General features: G+C 52.2%; 1 protein-coding gene across 1 annotated transcript; it reads left to right on the forward strand.

Annotated features, from left to right (window-relative positions):
* The first annotated feature begins 5,756 nt into the window (after positions 1-5,756).
* Positions 5,757-9,548, forward strand: LOC124992750 (uncharacterized). The gene is made up of 2 exons (XM_047564012.1): positions 5,757-6,357; positions 6,424-9,548. Exons 1-2 carry the CDS (start codon positions 5,757-5,759, stop codon positions 9,546-9,548), a joined length of 3,726 nt encoding a protein of 1,241 aa, XP_047419968.1.
* The last annotated feature ends 2,628 nt before the right edge of the window (positions 9,549-12,176 follow it).

The raw sequence follows: 12,176 nt of genomic DNA on the forward strand, positions 1-12,176 counted from the left end.
AGGAAGAGAGCTTAAGGGGTGTCAGATTTTTTGCACAGCCACATGTGGGGTTTGGGGCCTGTTTCTGAGCTAAGAGTTTCCAGGGTCAGAATTCTCCAGGGAGGGGGCACCAGTTAAATAGGTGCTTATGGTACTGGATTATGTAGCACAGCTGCCCCCACTCCCAACTTCTGTAGCCCCCAAGCTCACTCCATTTTTAGGGTCACCTGATAGTTGCAAGTCCATCCACAATGTCATGAGCTAAGAACTATTTTAGGGTTTCAAATTGGTGACTGGGCTATTGGTGACAGGGAGGACAGGTAGAGTGGGTCAGCTCTAGGTCTCCAGGTGGGCTAGGGGGTCCAGGAGACTTCTGAGTGGCCTCCAGGACTGGGATAGACTGAGCTGTCTCTCCCCTGGGGAAGGCTTGAGTAGTGGTTCCAGAATGGCAGGTGGTCAGTACAAGGGGAAGGTTGCTAGTGGCCCTAGCTAGTACCAACCCCTCTGCCTCATCTCTCTCTCTATAGCAGCCTAATGGGGCTGGGGGAGCAGCAGATGACTCACAACCTCCTGATTGCCCATCGGTGTCACTTTGTCTGACACCTGGAGAGCATGCGCAGGACAGACTGACCTGCTTTGATGGAGAACCATTAGTTTGGCCTGAGATTCCCATTATGCCTCAGCCCCAGTCTGTAAGGGAATTTTCCCAAGGACCCAAAGGTTCTCTGGGCATGACACCTGAGGCCAGGTACAGTCCCACTCCAAGCCCATTCACATCTCTGTGGGCTGGTCCTGTTTTAAACTCAGGTGGAGGTAGTTAAAAGAAGTTGATGACTCCTTGGTGGAGCTCAGCATGGGCAGAGGCAGGGGGATCAGTGAGCACCAGAGCTCCCTATGCCAAGGACCCCTCACCTCTCCTGTCTGCTCCCTTTCAGGTTGGTTTAGCCACTTGCACACTCTTGTGACCTGTTATGGTCAGGGCATTTGTGATTTGAGATGCATCAGGAAAGACAGCATGAAGGAGTGGGGTTTGAAGTGGTTGAGATCATAGAATTCTACCAACTCTGAAGAAAGTGCTCCCACCCTTATGAGTCCCTCCTTGGATGTTGTAGCCTGGACTTGGAGAATTAGAGGGTCCAAAGAAGTTGACTCCACCCCTGGGCTCCACAGAAGTGACAGATTCAGCAAAGCATGTGTCCTGCTGACAAGTACCTCCAAGTCAGGGACCCCACTCTTCAAAGAGCAAAACAAATATTTTTGTTCAGCTCTAGTCACTCTGCCAACATGAACTTGTGCCCTGATCTTTCTGACCCATTCATCTGTTCCTATACGCTCTACTGGGCCAGGGTCCTGTATGCTCCCTGATGGAGGGTTGTTCCTTTCATATTCCCTCTGCAGATGTGGTTGGAGGGTCTCTTCCCAGCCAACATGAAGCTATGTGTGCTTTTGGCAGTACTTCTTCACCTTCCCTTTGTTGAGTCCTGGGAGGGGGGCTGCTCCCAAGGGGGTGAGGAGCTCACCTAACCAGTTGTGGGTAGCAGTCAGGGAGACTGTGCTGTTGCCCTCCCTCTGGACTGGTGCAGCTGGCCATCTTTCACAGAGTTACGTAAGCTTGACTCAATTGGGGCTCAGAGCGGTTCATTGTAGGCTATTTTTAAGCTGCAACACATCACAGCAGAGGGGTCACTGCACTGCCAGCTTGCAGGGAAGGTTGTTTAAACATCTGTTATTTAAATTTGCCTGTGCCTTAGAGCTCAGAAGCTGTATCCTCCTGTCACTAGTAGGTTCTGCCTTCTTTATCCCAGTTAGGATTGGCTTATGCCCCTTCATCCTGCCATAGGTTCCCCTAGGAATGGGATTCTCTGCCTGTGGCTGTCTTCCTCTGGGTCAGACAGGGAGCCATGGGAGCAAGAGGAGCCACCTCCTTTACAACATAGTTTTACCTCCATGGAATGGGAATATCCTGACCAGGGGAAACTTCAGGGAAGCAGATCATCTGGCTCCTGGGTAGCTCCTAGAAGAGGGGTTAGGAGAAGAAGACACAAAGTGCTGGGCATAGACTGAGAGTGCCTCCCCTTCCTCCTTGGGGCCTCAGTTTCCTGAGTACTGAGAAAGGGTTGGATCACAAAATTCTTTTGGATTTTTTCAGAATCCTGCCTTTATCTAGGTTGTGCTCCTGACTGGAATGCTTCCCTCTTCGGGAGCACAAGGTCTGATTATAAGCCCGGATGAACTTCTGGGGAAACAGCTCTCACTTTCTGATCCATTATGAAGTGAATGGCTATACTAGGAACCCATAAAAATTCCTTCTGACCCTAATGTCCAGAGTCTTCTCATGGCACAGAGAATGGATGGGAGGTGGACTGGAAAGGTGCAGAATAGGAGACTTAATAGAGCTATCTTCTTCCTGGGAGCCAGAAACAGGTCTGTATTGGAGAAGCAAGCCTAGTTGACCCAGTAGGCTGTAGAGCTCCTGGTAGAAATAATCTTCTGTCCCCATACTACCCCATCCCAGATTGAACCCAGGTCCTCACTTGTGTGAGGCAAGCATTCAACCACCAAGCAACATCCCTGACCCTCTTTTTTTGTGTGTGTTTTATTTTGGAGAGTCTTGCTAAGTTGCCTAGACTGCTCTCCAACTTGTGATCTTCCTTCCTGAGAAGCTGGGATTAGAGGCATGTGCTACTGTGCCTGGCTGTGCCTCTTCCTTGATGCCTTTCCTAGTGCCTCTTCACATCCCCCAAGGCCTTCTAAGTGACAAGATTTCAGCTTGATCCACAGGAGACAATGGTTTTCTGTAGGGACTCAACTCTCTCCCTAGGGGTTGGGGCCTTCCCACAAGCCTGCCAGGAGGGATAGGTGAAGTGTAAGGGGGAAGGCAATGTCAGTACTCCCCTCACAGGAGAGACTCCATCCTGCCTTTCCCTCAAACTGATTTCCTTCCAGCAACTCTTGCCACCCCTTCTGCACCCCACGGGCCCTCAATCTGGGGAATGGGCTCAGCCTGGGGGAGGGGCTCTAGGTTGCCATGGCAACGCATGGCCCTCCTCATTTCCCAGAATCAGAAATAGAATTGGAAGTCCTTCTTCCCGGTGAGAGACTATTTAAAAACAAGTGGGGGGAGGGTACAGGGGTACCTTCCTTAGGGGCCTGGACTGGGAGTGTCTACCTGTTGCTCCTCCTCTTAGCTGAATGAGATGGGAATGGGCTTTGGCCAGTCAAGAATTCTAAGTACAAGGACTCATCCTGGCCTCAAGGGATGTACACCTGGCCTGTACTCAACACCACAAGGTTCCTGGGAGGGCACTGGCTTAGTGGCACCATCAAGGAATATACCCCTCTAACACCTGAGCTACCTGCAAAGTTATCTGGAGGAGCAGATCCATGAAAGACACAACTCAGATCTGGGGCTTAGGGCTGTAGCACCCAGAAGGCAGGCATGTAAGCACCCCTCCAGCAGGACTCATGTCTGTGTGGCTTTGGCATGGCACCCAGTCATCACATAGCTTCCTATAGAATGGGTCTAGAGCCTCATGGCCTAGCTGCAGATTCTCACTTTTCTATACACCACCTAAGACAGGCCTCTCTCTCCTTTCTGGTCTTTGATTTCCTTATCTGTAATAATGGTACAATAGTACCAAGCTCATTGAACTACTGTAAGGCTGGGTTACGTGTTCTCTGCATTGCACTGGCCCAGAAGGAGTATCTTCTCAATCAAACCACATAAAATTCATTTTTCCTTTTTGCATTGTTTGCTTATTTCTCATGTGGGTGAGCAGCCAAATCTGGACAGCCAGAATTCAGGCAGATTCCCTGTCTTGGTTGCCAGTGACAATGTCAGTCATTATTATTGTTATAAGCTGGGTTTCCTTCCCAGATGGAATCTTTTCTCTTCTGGCTGCTTCCTTTGAGCCTTCCTTTTTGGATCTTTAGCTGACTCTACTCTGTTACTCCAAGAGACCCCCGGCCAGGTACTCATAAAGGACTCCAACCTTGAAAAGGAGGGTTATGCCTCACTTCTGCAGAGGTAGGGGATAGCTCAGTGGTCAGAATGGCAGGGGTCTCTTGGGGCAACCCTCTATGTTTCCCCAGCCCTCTCAGGAACAGCCCAGCTTTGATGCTGCACAGGCATTCTAGGCAACAACTAGCACCAATGTCATAAAAAGATAATTCTTGCTCTATTCAGAGATTAGCGAAGCTATAATACTCCACAAGTATACATGGCCCAAGTGCATGCATACACATGCACAGTACTTAGACTCTAGGTCTTCTGCCACCTTTCTGGGCCATAGCATGAGGATAAGCAGTTCAGTTCCTCTGTGTCAGAACCATCTGTCTTAACTGGAGCTTGCATCCAGGGAAAGGTAAAGGGGAGGGGGCCCAGGGGGCATGAGATGTGACTGAGTCAGGCTTTGCCCATTGCCAAGTCAGGTGTGGATGCAGTAGTGCTAGCCTGGATCCCTGGTCACATAGCCTCACACACCATGGCTAACTGTAAATACTATTTTTAACCTCTGTGAAAACAAACTGCTTCAGAGGATGAACCTACAGCTGCATTCTCTACAAACCTGTTTCCTGGGTGGAACGACTGAGGCCTGAAGGGACATAGCCCTGGAAAACAGAGGGAGGAGGCCCAGAGCTCAAGACTGGGGGAGGGAGAGGATCTGCCCCTGCCCTGGGTCAGAATTTCCAGACCCAGGCCAATGGCAATTGGTGGCTGGCTCTACCTAGGACTGTCCTCTGTGGCTGCATGGCAGCTCTGGGCCTGGGGGCCTCATAGAGTCCCCCTCCCAAGCCACATGCCCCTGAAGCCCAGAACCAGCATCTCACTCCTCCCTTCTTTTTTCCCCACCTAAGAAGTAGAAGGTAGAACTGGTCTATAGTTTATATTTCTTATGCATCTACTCCACGTCCAGGCCTATTTTCAATTTGTCCTTACGGTACACACAGCTCTGTGTCCACTACTATGTGCTCAGTCCCACATAGGAGATGTCCCCACTGTGTTATTGGCACTGTGCTGTGTCCCTAACACACTTCATTTTATAAACACCACTTGGCTGGCCCTGTGGCCTAGTCCTGTGCCCTGTGCTCTGTCCCCTTGATAGCCAAGGTGAAGCTGACACAATGTGACAAGAGCTAGAACATTCTGACTTGAGGATTCTGAGCAAACTCCCTACCATCACCCTTACCACCCCATCCCCACCCCAGTGGGATACTGGTTCTGGGCTTCAGGGACATGTGACTCTGGGGAGGGGGCTCTATGAGGCACAGGCAGAGGAGAACCATCTGGAGCAGCAGAGACTGCCAAGGAACTGTTGTCCCTAGAGCTGGAGCTGGGGAACATACAGGAGGGGAGTTTGGGTTTGAGCCTGGGCCTCTCACCCTCTTCTGTCTCCTAGCACTAAATGGTGAAGGGGCTTTGCCCATCTCCCCAAAGGGCCCAGTGCCAGGGACTTCCTCAGAGTCTCCCCTGCCTACCTTTCTCCCCTGGTTTTACACAGGCCCCCTCTGGGGCACTGCCTTTACTCTGGAGTTGGTCTGAGCAGAGTGATCACTCACTGGTAAGGGGAGAGGAGGCTGACCTATAGTTGGCCAACTTCACTGAGGTCCCTGGGTTTCTCTGCCTTCCAAGGTCCCTAGGGCAGGCCTCCCATTCCTCAAAGGGTGGGGCCCCTGACTTCTCACACTGTCACCTCCCAGGTCACTGGGGGCTGTGATGTGTGGGGTTGCCGTGACAATGAAGTGGGGGCAGGGCACCTAGGGCATGGAGCAGGACTATGGAAGCCACCAAGAAGGTGGGGGGCCCTGATCCATCGGGCCCCCAGGGCCACCCCTCAGCCTGCAGCCAGCAGCTGAGGGGTGGCCTCAGAGGGTCCCAGGGACCATGGATAAACTCAGGATCCCTATACTTCAAGCAGGGGTTGTCATTTTCTTCTGAGGCCACCACTGATGCAGCTTGTGGCCCAGCCTCCCAGGCCCACATCCCTGAGCCCATTCATCAGCAACTCCAGGACCCTGCTCAGGTTAGCTCCAGGTGCCGCTATATGCAGAACTCTCAGGATGCTCTGAGACTCTCCTCTACTGGCCCGTTTTCAAGTCCCATTGTAGCAGCCCAACAGCATCTTGTCATGGACGACGGGACCCTGAACCGACCAGCGTGCACACGTGTTAATGGCACCAATGATGTGACCCAGTATGGACCCTACCGTCCCCGGCTTCAGGTGCAGGTTGGAAGGGAGGGCAAGGCTCCAGCTAAAGTTCTGATAGGCTGGGGCAAAGGTCCCTGCAACACAGACCAGATGGCCCCCTTGGGCACCAGGAAGAGTCGGTGGCTACCTTACTTTGTCTCAGCAAAGGACAGTACAGCTGAAGGCCAAGGTTCTCTTCTGGCTCCAGCACAGCCTCCAGCACAGGCTCCAGCACAGGCTCCAGCACAGGCTCCAGCACAGGCTCCAGCGCAGGATCCAGCCCAAGATCAGGGACAGAGAAATGACCCAGGTTCGGTTCAGGCTCCTGCCCCAGCTAAAACTTCTTCTTTGCTGTCACTGACTCCTTCAACTCCAGCTCAGGCTACAAATCCAGTTCTGGATGCGACCCCAAAGCCTGCAGCAGCTGAACCTTATACCTATACCCTTGATCACTTGACTAACAACATTGCAGTCACCAAAGACTTATCTCAAGACCTCCTCCTCAGGAGGTGTGGCAATCAGTGGTCAATCCTCTTGGAATCTTCTAAAACTGCCCCATCCTGCCAGGACAAAGTCCAACTTAAAGCGGAGCTTCCTACTGCAGCACCTACTTCAGAAGTGTTCCCAGACCATGCCCAGGAGCACAAGAATGCCAGAAGGCAGGTGCCACCTGAGCAACATGAAAACCCAGTGGAGAAGCCAATAGTCTATACCTCCAGGCCAGGCAGCCCAAAACCATGTCCAGAGCCCCCAGATACCCCCAGTTTCAAGAAGAGAAACCAGGATGTCAGCAGCTCTCAGCCTGACAAGCAGCCCCTGAATGTCTGCAACAACTGCTCCTGTGTGCCACAGTCTGTATACCAAGTAAACTGCCACAAGCAGTCCACACCCCAACTTCCCAGGGAAGCCATGCACATCCCTGCTTCCAGTGTCCCGACCTGCAAGCTCCAGGAAGCTGTGGAAGACCAAGTGCTGGTGTTCGATATGGCCACAGGCAACACTAGGGTAGGGCTACTGTGCCATGATCCTATGGGCTCACGGGCAGTGCTGGTGGGCCTTGTGCCCAGTCATCCATCCCTCTATGTCCCTGAAAATATACTATCCACCCGGTCATTGGTCAGACCCAACCTCTCCCCTGCCAGCAATCACTCCAGCTTCTGGTCCACCACACCCATGCTGTCCAGCCCTGTACCCTCCAGCCTCTCATCTGGCAGCTACCGAGAGGTGGCCTTGGTTCCCAAGGAGGCCAGGCTCAACCTGGAGTCACGGGACTCTCCTGGAATTGAGACACCTGTGAGAGTTGGGATATTCACTGGGCCTGTTCCACTGGAGACACCGCTCCAATTTGGTGAGAGGATACGGCCCCATGTTCCTGATCCTGGCTGGTCCAAACCTGATGCTGAAAAAAATGAACCTAGTCATACCATCTGGATGTTAGAGTCCTCCAGGATGCCAGATACCTCCGTGATCCAGACCAAGAAACTGCAGTGGATGAACTCAGAGCCTGCTTCATCTGTCGACATGCAGGTGGTGCCCAAACCTCTACTCCAAGAGGATGTAGGCAGCCATCCAGAGAAAGAAGTCATTACTGCTCATCCTGATAAACCTCAGACCAAAGATGCTGGGCAGGTCCCCCTCACTGGTCAGAGCTTCCTCAATGGGCAGAACCTCCTTGCTAGGCAGCTACCTATAGCTGAGGAGGGTTCTCAACTTGGTCAGCCTCCCTCTTCTAAGCAGCTCTCCATTACTGGTCAGCTTCCTTTCACTGGGCAGAACCCTCTTATCAATCAGTTTTCTCTCACTGGGCAGGTACCTTTCACCAGGAAGCCCCCTACCACCACCAAAGATCCCACCCTCCCAAAAGGACCCCTCACCTCTGGAGAGACTTGCCAGGTCTCTACCCAGGAAAGTGAGCCCTTGGACCTACCTACCCATGTAGAGGTACTTCGAGTGCCCTTGGTCCCAGAAGAGAACTGTAGCTTTAGGAATAGAGAGATGGTTGGTATTGGTAGTGCTCAAAGCCCCAGTATGCATCAGCTCTCATCCTGGCAACCTGGCAGCTCCCCCAGGGGCCATGAGGAACACCTTTCTCTGATTGCATTTACCACACCTGGCACTGGCTGTAAAGTCTTGCCCGTGGCCATGGTGGACACTGAATCCCAGAGTGGGAACCAGTTCAAGCTGACAGCTGAGGACATTACACACTCATCAGTGGTCACACACCTTGGCCTGCTCCGTGGGGCCTGCTATGAGCTGGTGTCTACCATGGATGCTCTGTCTGGGCGGTCACCAGTTCTCTGCCGCCACTCTTCAAGCCCCTACCAGAACATGGCAGCTGTAGTGATTGATACAGGCACAGGATTCACCAAATGTGGTTTGGCTGGTGAGGACCATGTCCTCAGTGTGGTACCTTCACAAGTCCAGCTGCTGCAGCACCCAGCCCAGGGCCAGCCCCGGTATGCAGTGCCCGAAAACCAAGAAGGCTCCTATCCTGTACTGAATAGGGGTGTGGTCTCTGATTGGGATGCACTGGAGGTGCTGTGGCAGCACCTGTTCTATTGCAGGCTAGGGGTACAGCCTGAGGAGTTGGCTGTGCTTGTGGCTGACTCCCCCATCTCACCACGCACTAACCGAGAAAAGGTGGCAGAAATACTCTTTGAACGTTTCCATGTGCCGGCCATGCAGACAGTGCATCAGGCCCTGCTGGCACTCTATGCTTATGGACGTACCACCGGGTTGGTGCTGGGGAGTGGCCATGGCACCTCCTATGTGGCACCCATCCTCACTGGGGATCTGGCACCACTCGACACCTACCGGCTGGATGTGGCTGGTGCTGACCTCACCGACTACTTGGCTCAGTTGCTGCTGGCAGGTGGCCGTTCACCACTTAAGGCGGGGTTCGTCAACCAAATTAAAGAAGCTTGCTGCTATGTGGCCATGGACATGGCAACTGAGATGGCCCGCACCCAGACACAAGCCCAGGTGGACTTTGTGCTCCCAGACAAGCAGATTATCACACTGGGTTCTGAGCGCTTCTGTTGCCCCGAGGCTCTCTTCCAGCCTAACCTGCTAGGTGTTAACCAGCCAGGACTTCCACAGCTGGCCCTGCTAAGCATCAGTCGACTAGAGGCTAAGCAGCAGAAGCAACTGCTGGCCAATGTGGTGCTGGATGGAGGCAGCACCCTAGTGAGTGGCTTCCCTGAGCGCTTAAGACAGGAGCTGGGCCCTGGTGCCACTGTGCTGGGCTCTCCCCACCGTGCAGTTGCTGCCTGGCTTGGGGGCTCCATCATGGCATGCCGGGACTCCTTCCAGAGCCTATGGCTCAGTCGCCGTGAGTACGAGGAGGAGGGCCCATGGGCTATCTACAAGTACCAGCTGTGAACATATAAAGTTCTGGTTCTGCTTGCTTTAAGCAATGTTGCATGTTTCAGGCATAGGGTAGGGTGGGGGAAAAGAAATTCTGGTACATGATCAGGAATGGGGACCTGCACTCTGGCACTCCATGGGACCTGGCAACCTGCCCTTTCTGGAGAACCTTGAGGTCCCTTGACTGGCATTGACTGTGATCTGGCTTGACCTTCACTGTACCCCAAGGGCACCACAGAGAGTGGCTGATGTGGGTTTTGCCCCGTTGCCCTGACAACAAGTGTAATTACCCTTGATTGCCAGCTAGTTGCCATGGCAATTTAAACATAATGTAATAACCCACACAGCCTGGTGTGAGTCATGAGGTGGGGGATGGGGGTCATCCCCCTCCCCTAGCTCAGGAAGAAAAGACTGCTTGCCTTCCCACATCTTGGACCCTCTTTGGGGGGCAAAAGACAGCAACATGGACAATGGCTGGGCAATTCTAAAGATGACTGAGGATATGGGCATTGACCCTAAAGGAGGGACCTTGTCACAGTCTGGCCTTCTCAGAGGAGCTGGTCTGGTACCACAGGAACCTCCTAGAGTTTGAACCTTGGTTGGAGCTTTATGCTGGGTTTGGCCAGTCAGAGAATGAGGGCATGGGAGTACTGGCCTTTTATACACAGGGTAGGAAGTAGAGAGGGCCAATAAGTCCTGGATCCTAGATGGGAGGCACAATTTGAGATGGGGAGAGAGGCACTGACCTGCTCTGTAGGCTCTGTGGATTCTGAGGCTCATGTATTCTCCTGCCCCTCTGATTTGCTAGCTTTGGTGAAAGCCAGAATTTTGGACTCCTTCTTTTCCCTAGCCTCCCACTCCAGGCAACTCCTGTTTACAGGGTGCCCAGAGTACAGTTTTCAAGAGGGTTCTCCCAGAAGTCACTGGGCAATGACAGTGCCAACGACCTCTGCTCTTGTTTCAAATTCTGTCCTATGCTGAAAGGCTTCATACTGTCCCTGTTGTTAGTGGGTAGCTAGAAGACATGTCTGTTGACACTGCTTGGCTCTGAATAGGGAGAATAGGAACAAAGACTGGGGTTGACCCAGTGCACGGTCCAGAGTTGAGCGAATGACAGTGGTTTTAGTATCCCCTGTCCAGAGGGCACTGCAGGTTGAAGCCAAAACATTAAACTTGTTCCTACCTTTCATGGCTAGAGGCTGAGAGACAAGCCATGTCTTCAGGTTGCTTTCCACAAATGACAAAGACTTAACCACCCTCACATATACCTGAAAGTAAGGGGCTGCCCTGGTAGGGAGCTTGGAAGCAATGATCTATGGTTGTCATAGACTGGGCCCATTCCTGGGCATGGTACAACCCCTTCCTCTGTTCTGCTCCCACAGCCTGATTTGGCCTGAGATTTGTATCAGGCAGAAAGAGAACCCACAGCTCTAGGGACTAACTACAGTATTCACATACATGTGCCAGCAAGCACGCCTGAGTGCATACAGAATACAGACACACATGCTCCTGGACACCACTACACACACTGTGCTGTTGCCATCTCTCTCAGCATAAAAGAACACACAACACATACACGTGTGCACACACGCACTGCCACGTGCTCTCACCCACATGCACACAGAGTGTGCACAGGGCCAAGAAGAGATGGAGTACTGCCAGCATCAGGCAAAGCTCTAGGGAGTCACCCATTCCCCTGCCTATAAATCCCCATTTCAGCTTCTTGTTGGTCCCATGCCTGGAAAGTCATGATTCTTGGGAAAGACAGAAAATGTGTATGACACTTGGGGTCAGCATGTCATGACTTGGCCACCACATACAACTCAGAGTCCCACCGTTTTAAGGATAGTGAACGATGGCAGGAAGGACTCAGTGCCAGGCCATTCAGTCATTCATTCTGCAGACATTAGCTGAACATACTGAGATGACAGTCTCTGTCTTGCTCGTGCCTGGCTTGCCAGGAGATTCCTATCCAGCAGTGTTGTACATGTCCTGACAGCAACCACCCAGAATTTAGGGAGCGCAGAGGTGGTGCCACAGTCTGGCCTGCAGGTGAATCAAAGCTAGGGAAAGATGTTAAGGGCCCCTCAATACCCCACCTGGAGGAATATACAGTGTCCTTGGTTGAGGTAGTCATTTTCCAGGCTAGTTTTCCAACTCCAGCTCCAGACCCAATTTCCTTCACTTAGATTATCCTGTTATCAGTCATGGATAGCCATGCAACATTCTGCCTCCACCCTTGAGGTCAGGACCAGATGACTTACTGGAATAGGTGGGGTGTTAGAGCCCAGCTTCAGATATTGAAAGGCTTAAAAGTCTGGCCTACAGATACTGGGATGGTCCTCAGGGCTTGTGAGGGGAATGCAGCATGTACTGGTTCTATGTACAAAGGATGAAGATGAGGTCAAGGACTTCTTTCAAATCTTCCTAGCAGTTCTGAACTTCCTTCTTCCAAAGTCCAGGCTTTGTGGGATAACTTGGTGCCACAGTTCTCCTGTGACCCCATACCCCAGCTCAGGCCACCTACATGAGGTTGTTCATGAAGGGTTTGGGCGTGATTACACTGGGAAGAAAACAGTCCACACCATGTCATAGGTGACTTTTATAGGTTGGAAAATTCAACATCATACAAGAGGAAGCAGA

Source organism: Sciurus carolinensis, chromosome 9 (genome assembly GCF_902686445.1).
Source record: "Sciurus carolinensis chromosome 9, mSciCar1.2, whole genome shotgun sequence".
NCBI classification, from domain to species: domain Eukaryota; kingdom Metazoa; phylum Chordata; class Mammalia; order Rodentia; family Sciuridae; genus Sciurus; species Sciurus carolinensis.

Coding starts and splice junctions, on each gene's coding strand:
- LOC124992750 (XM_047564012.1), top strand. CDS start 5,757: ATGGAAGCCACCAAGAAGGTGGGGGGCCCTGATCCATCGGGCCCCCAG. Junction 6,358..6,423: donor CAGTACAGCTGAAGGCCAAG/GTTCTCTTCTGG, acceptor CACAGGCTCCAG/CACAGGCTCCAGCGCAGGAT.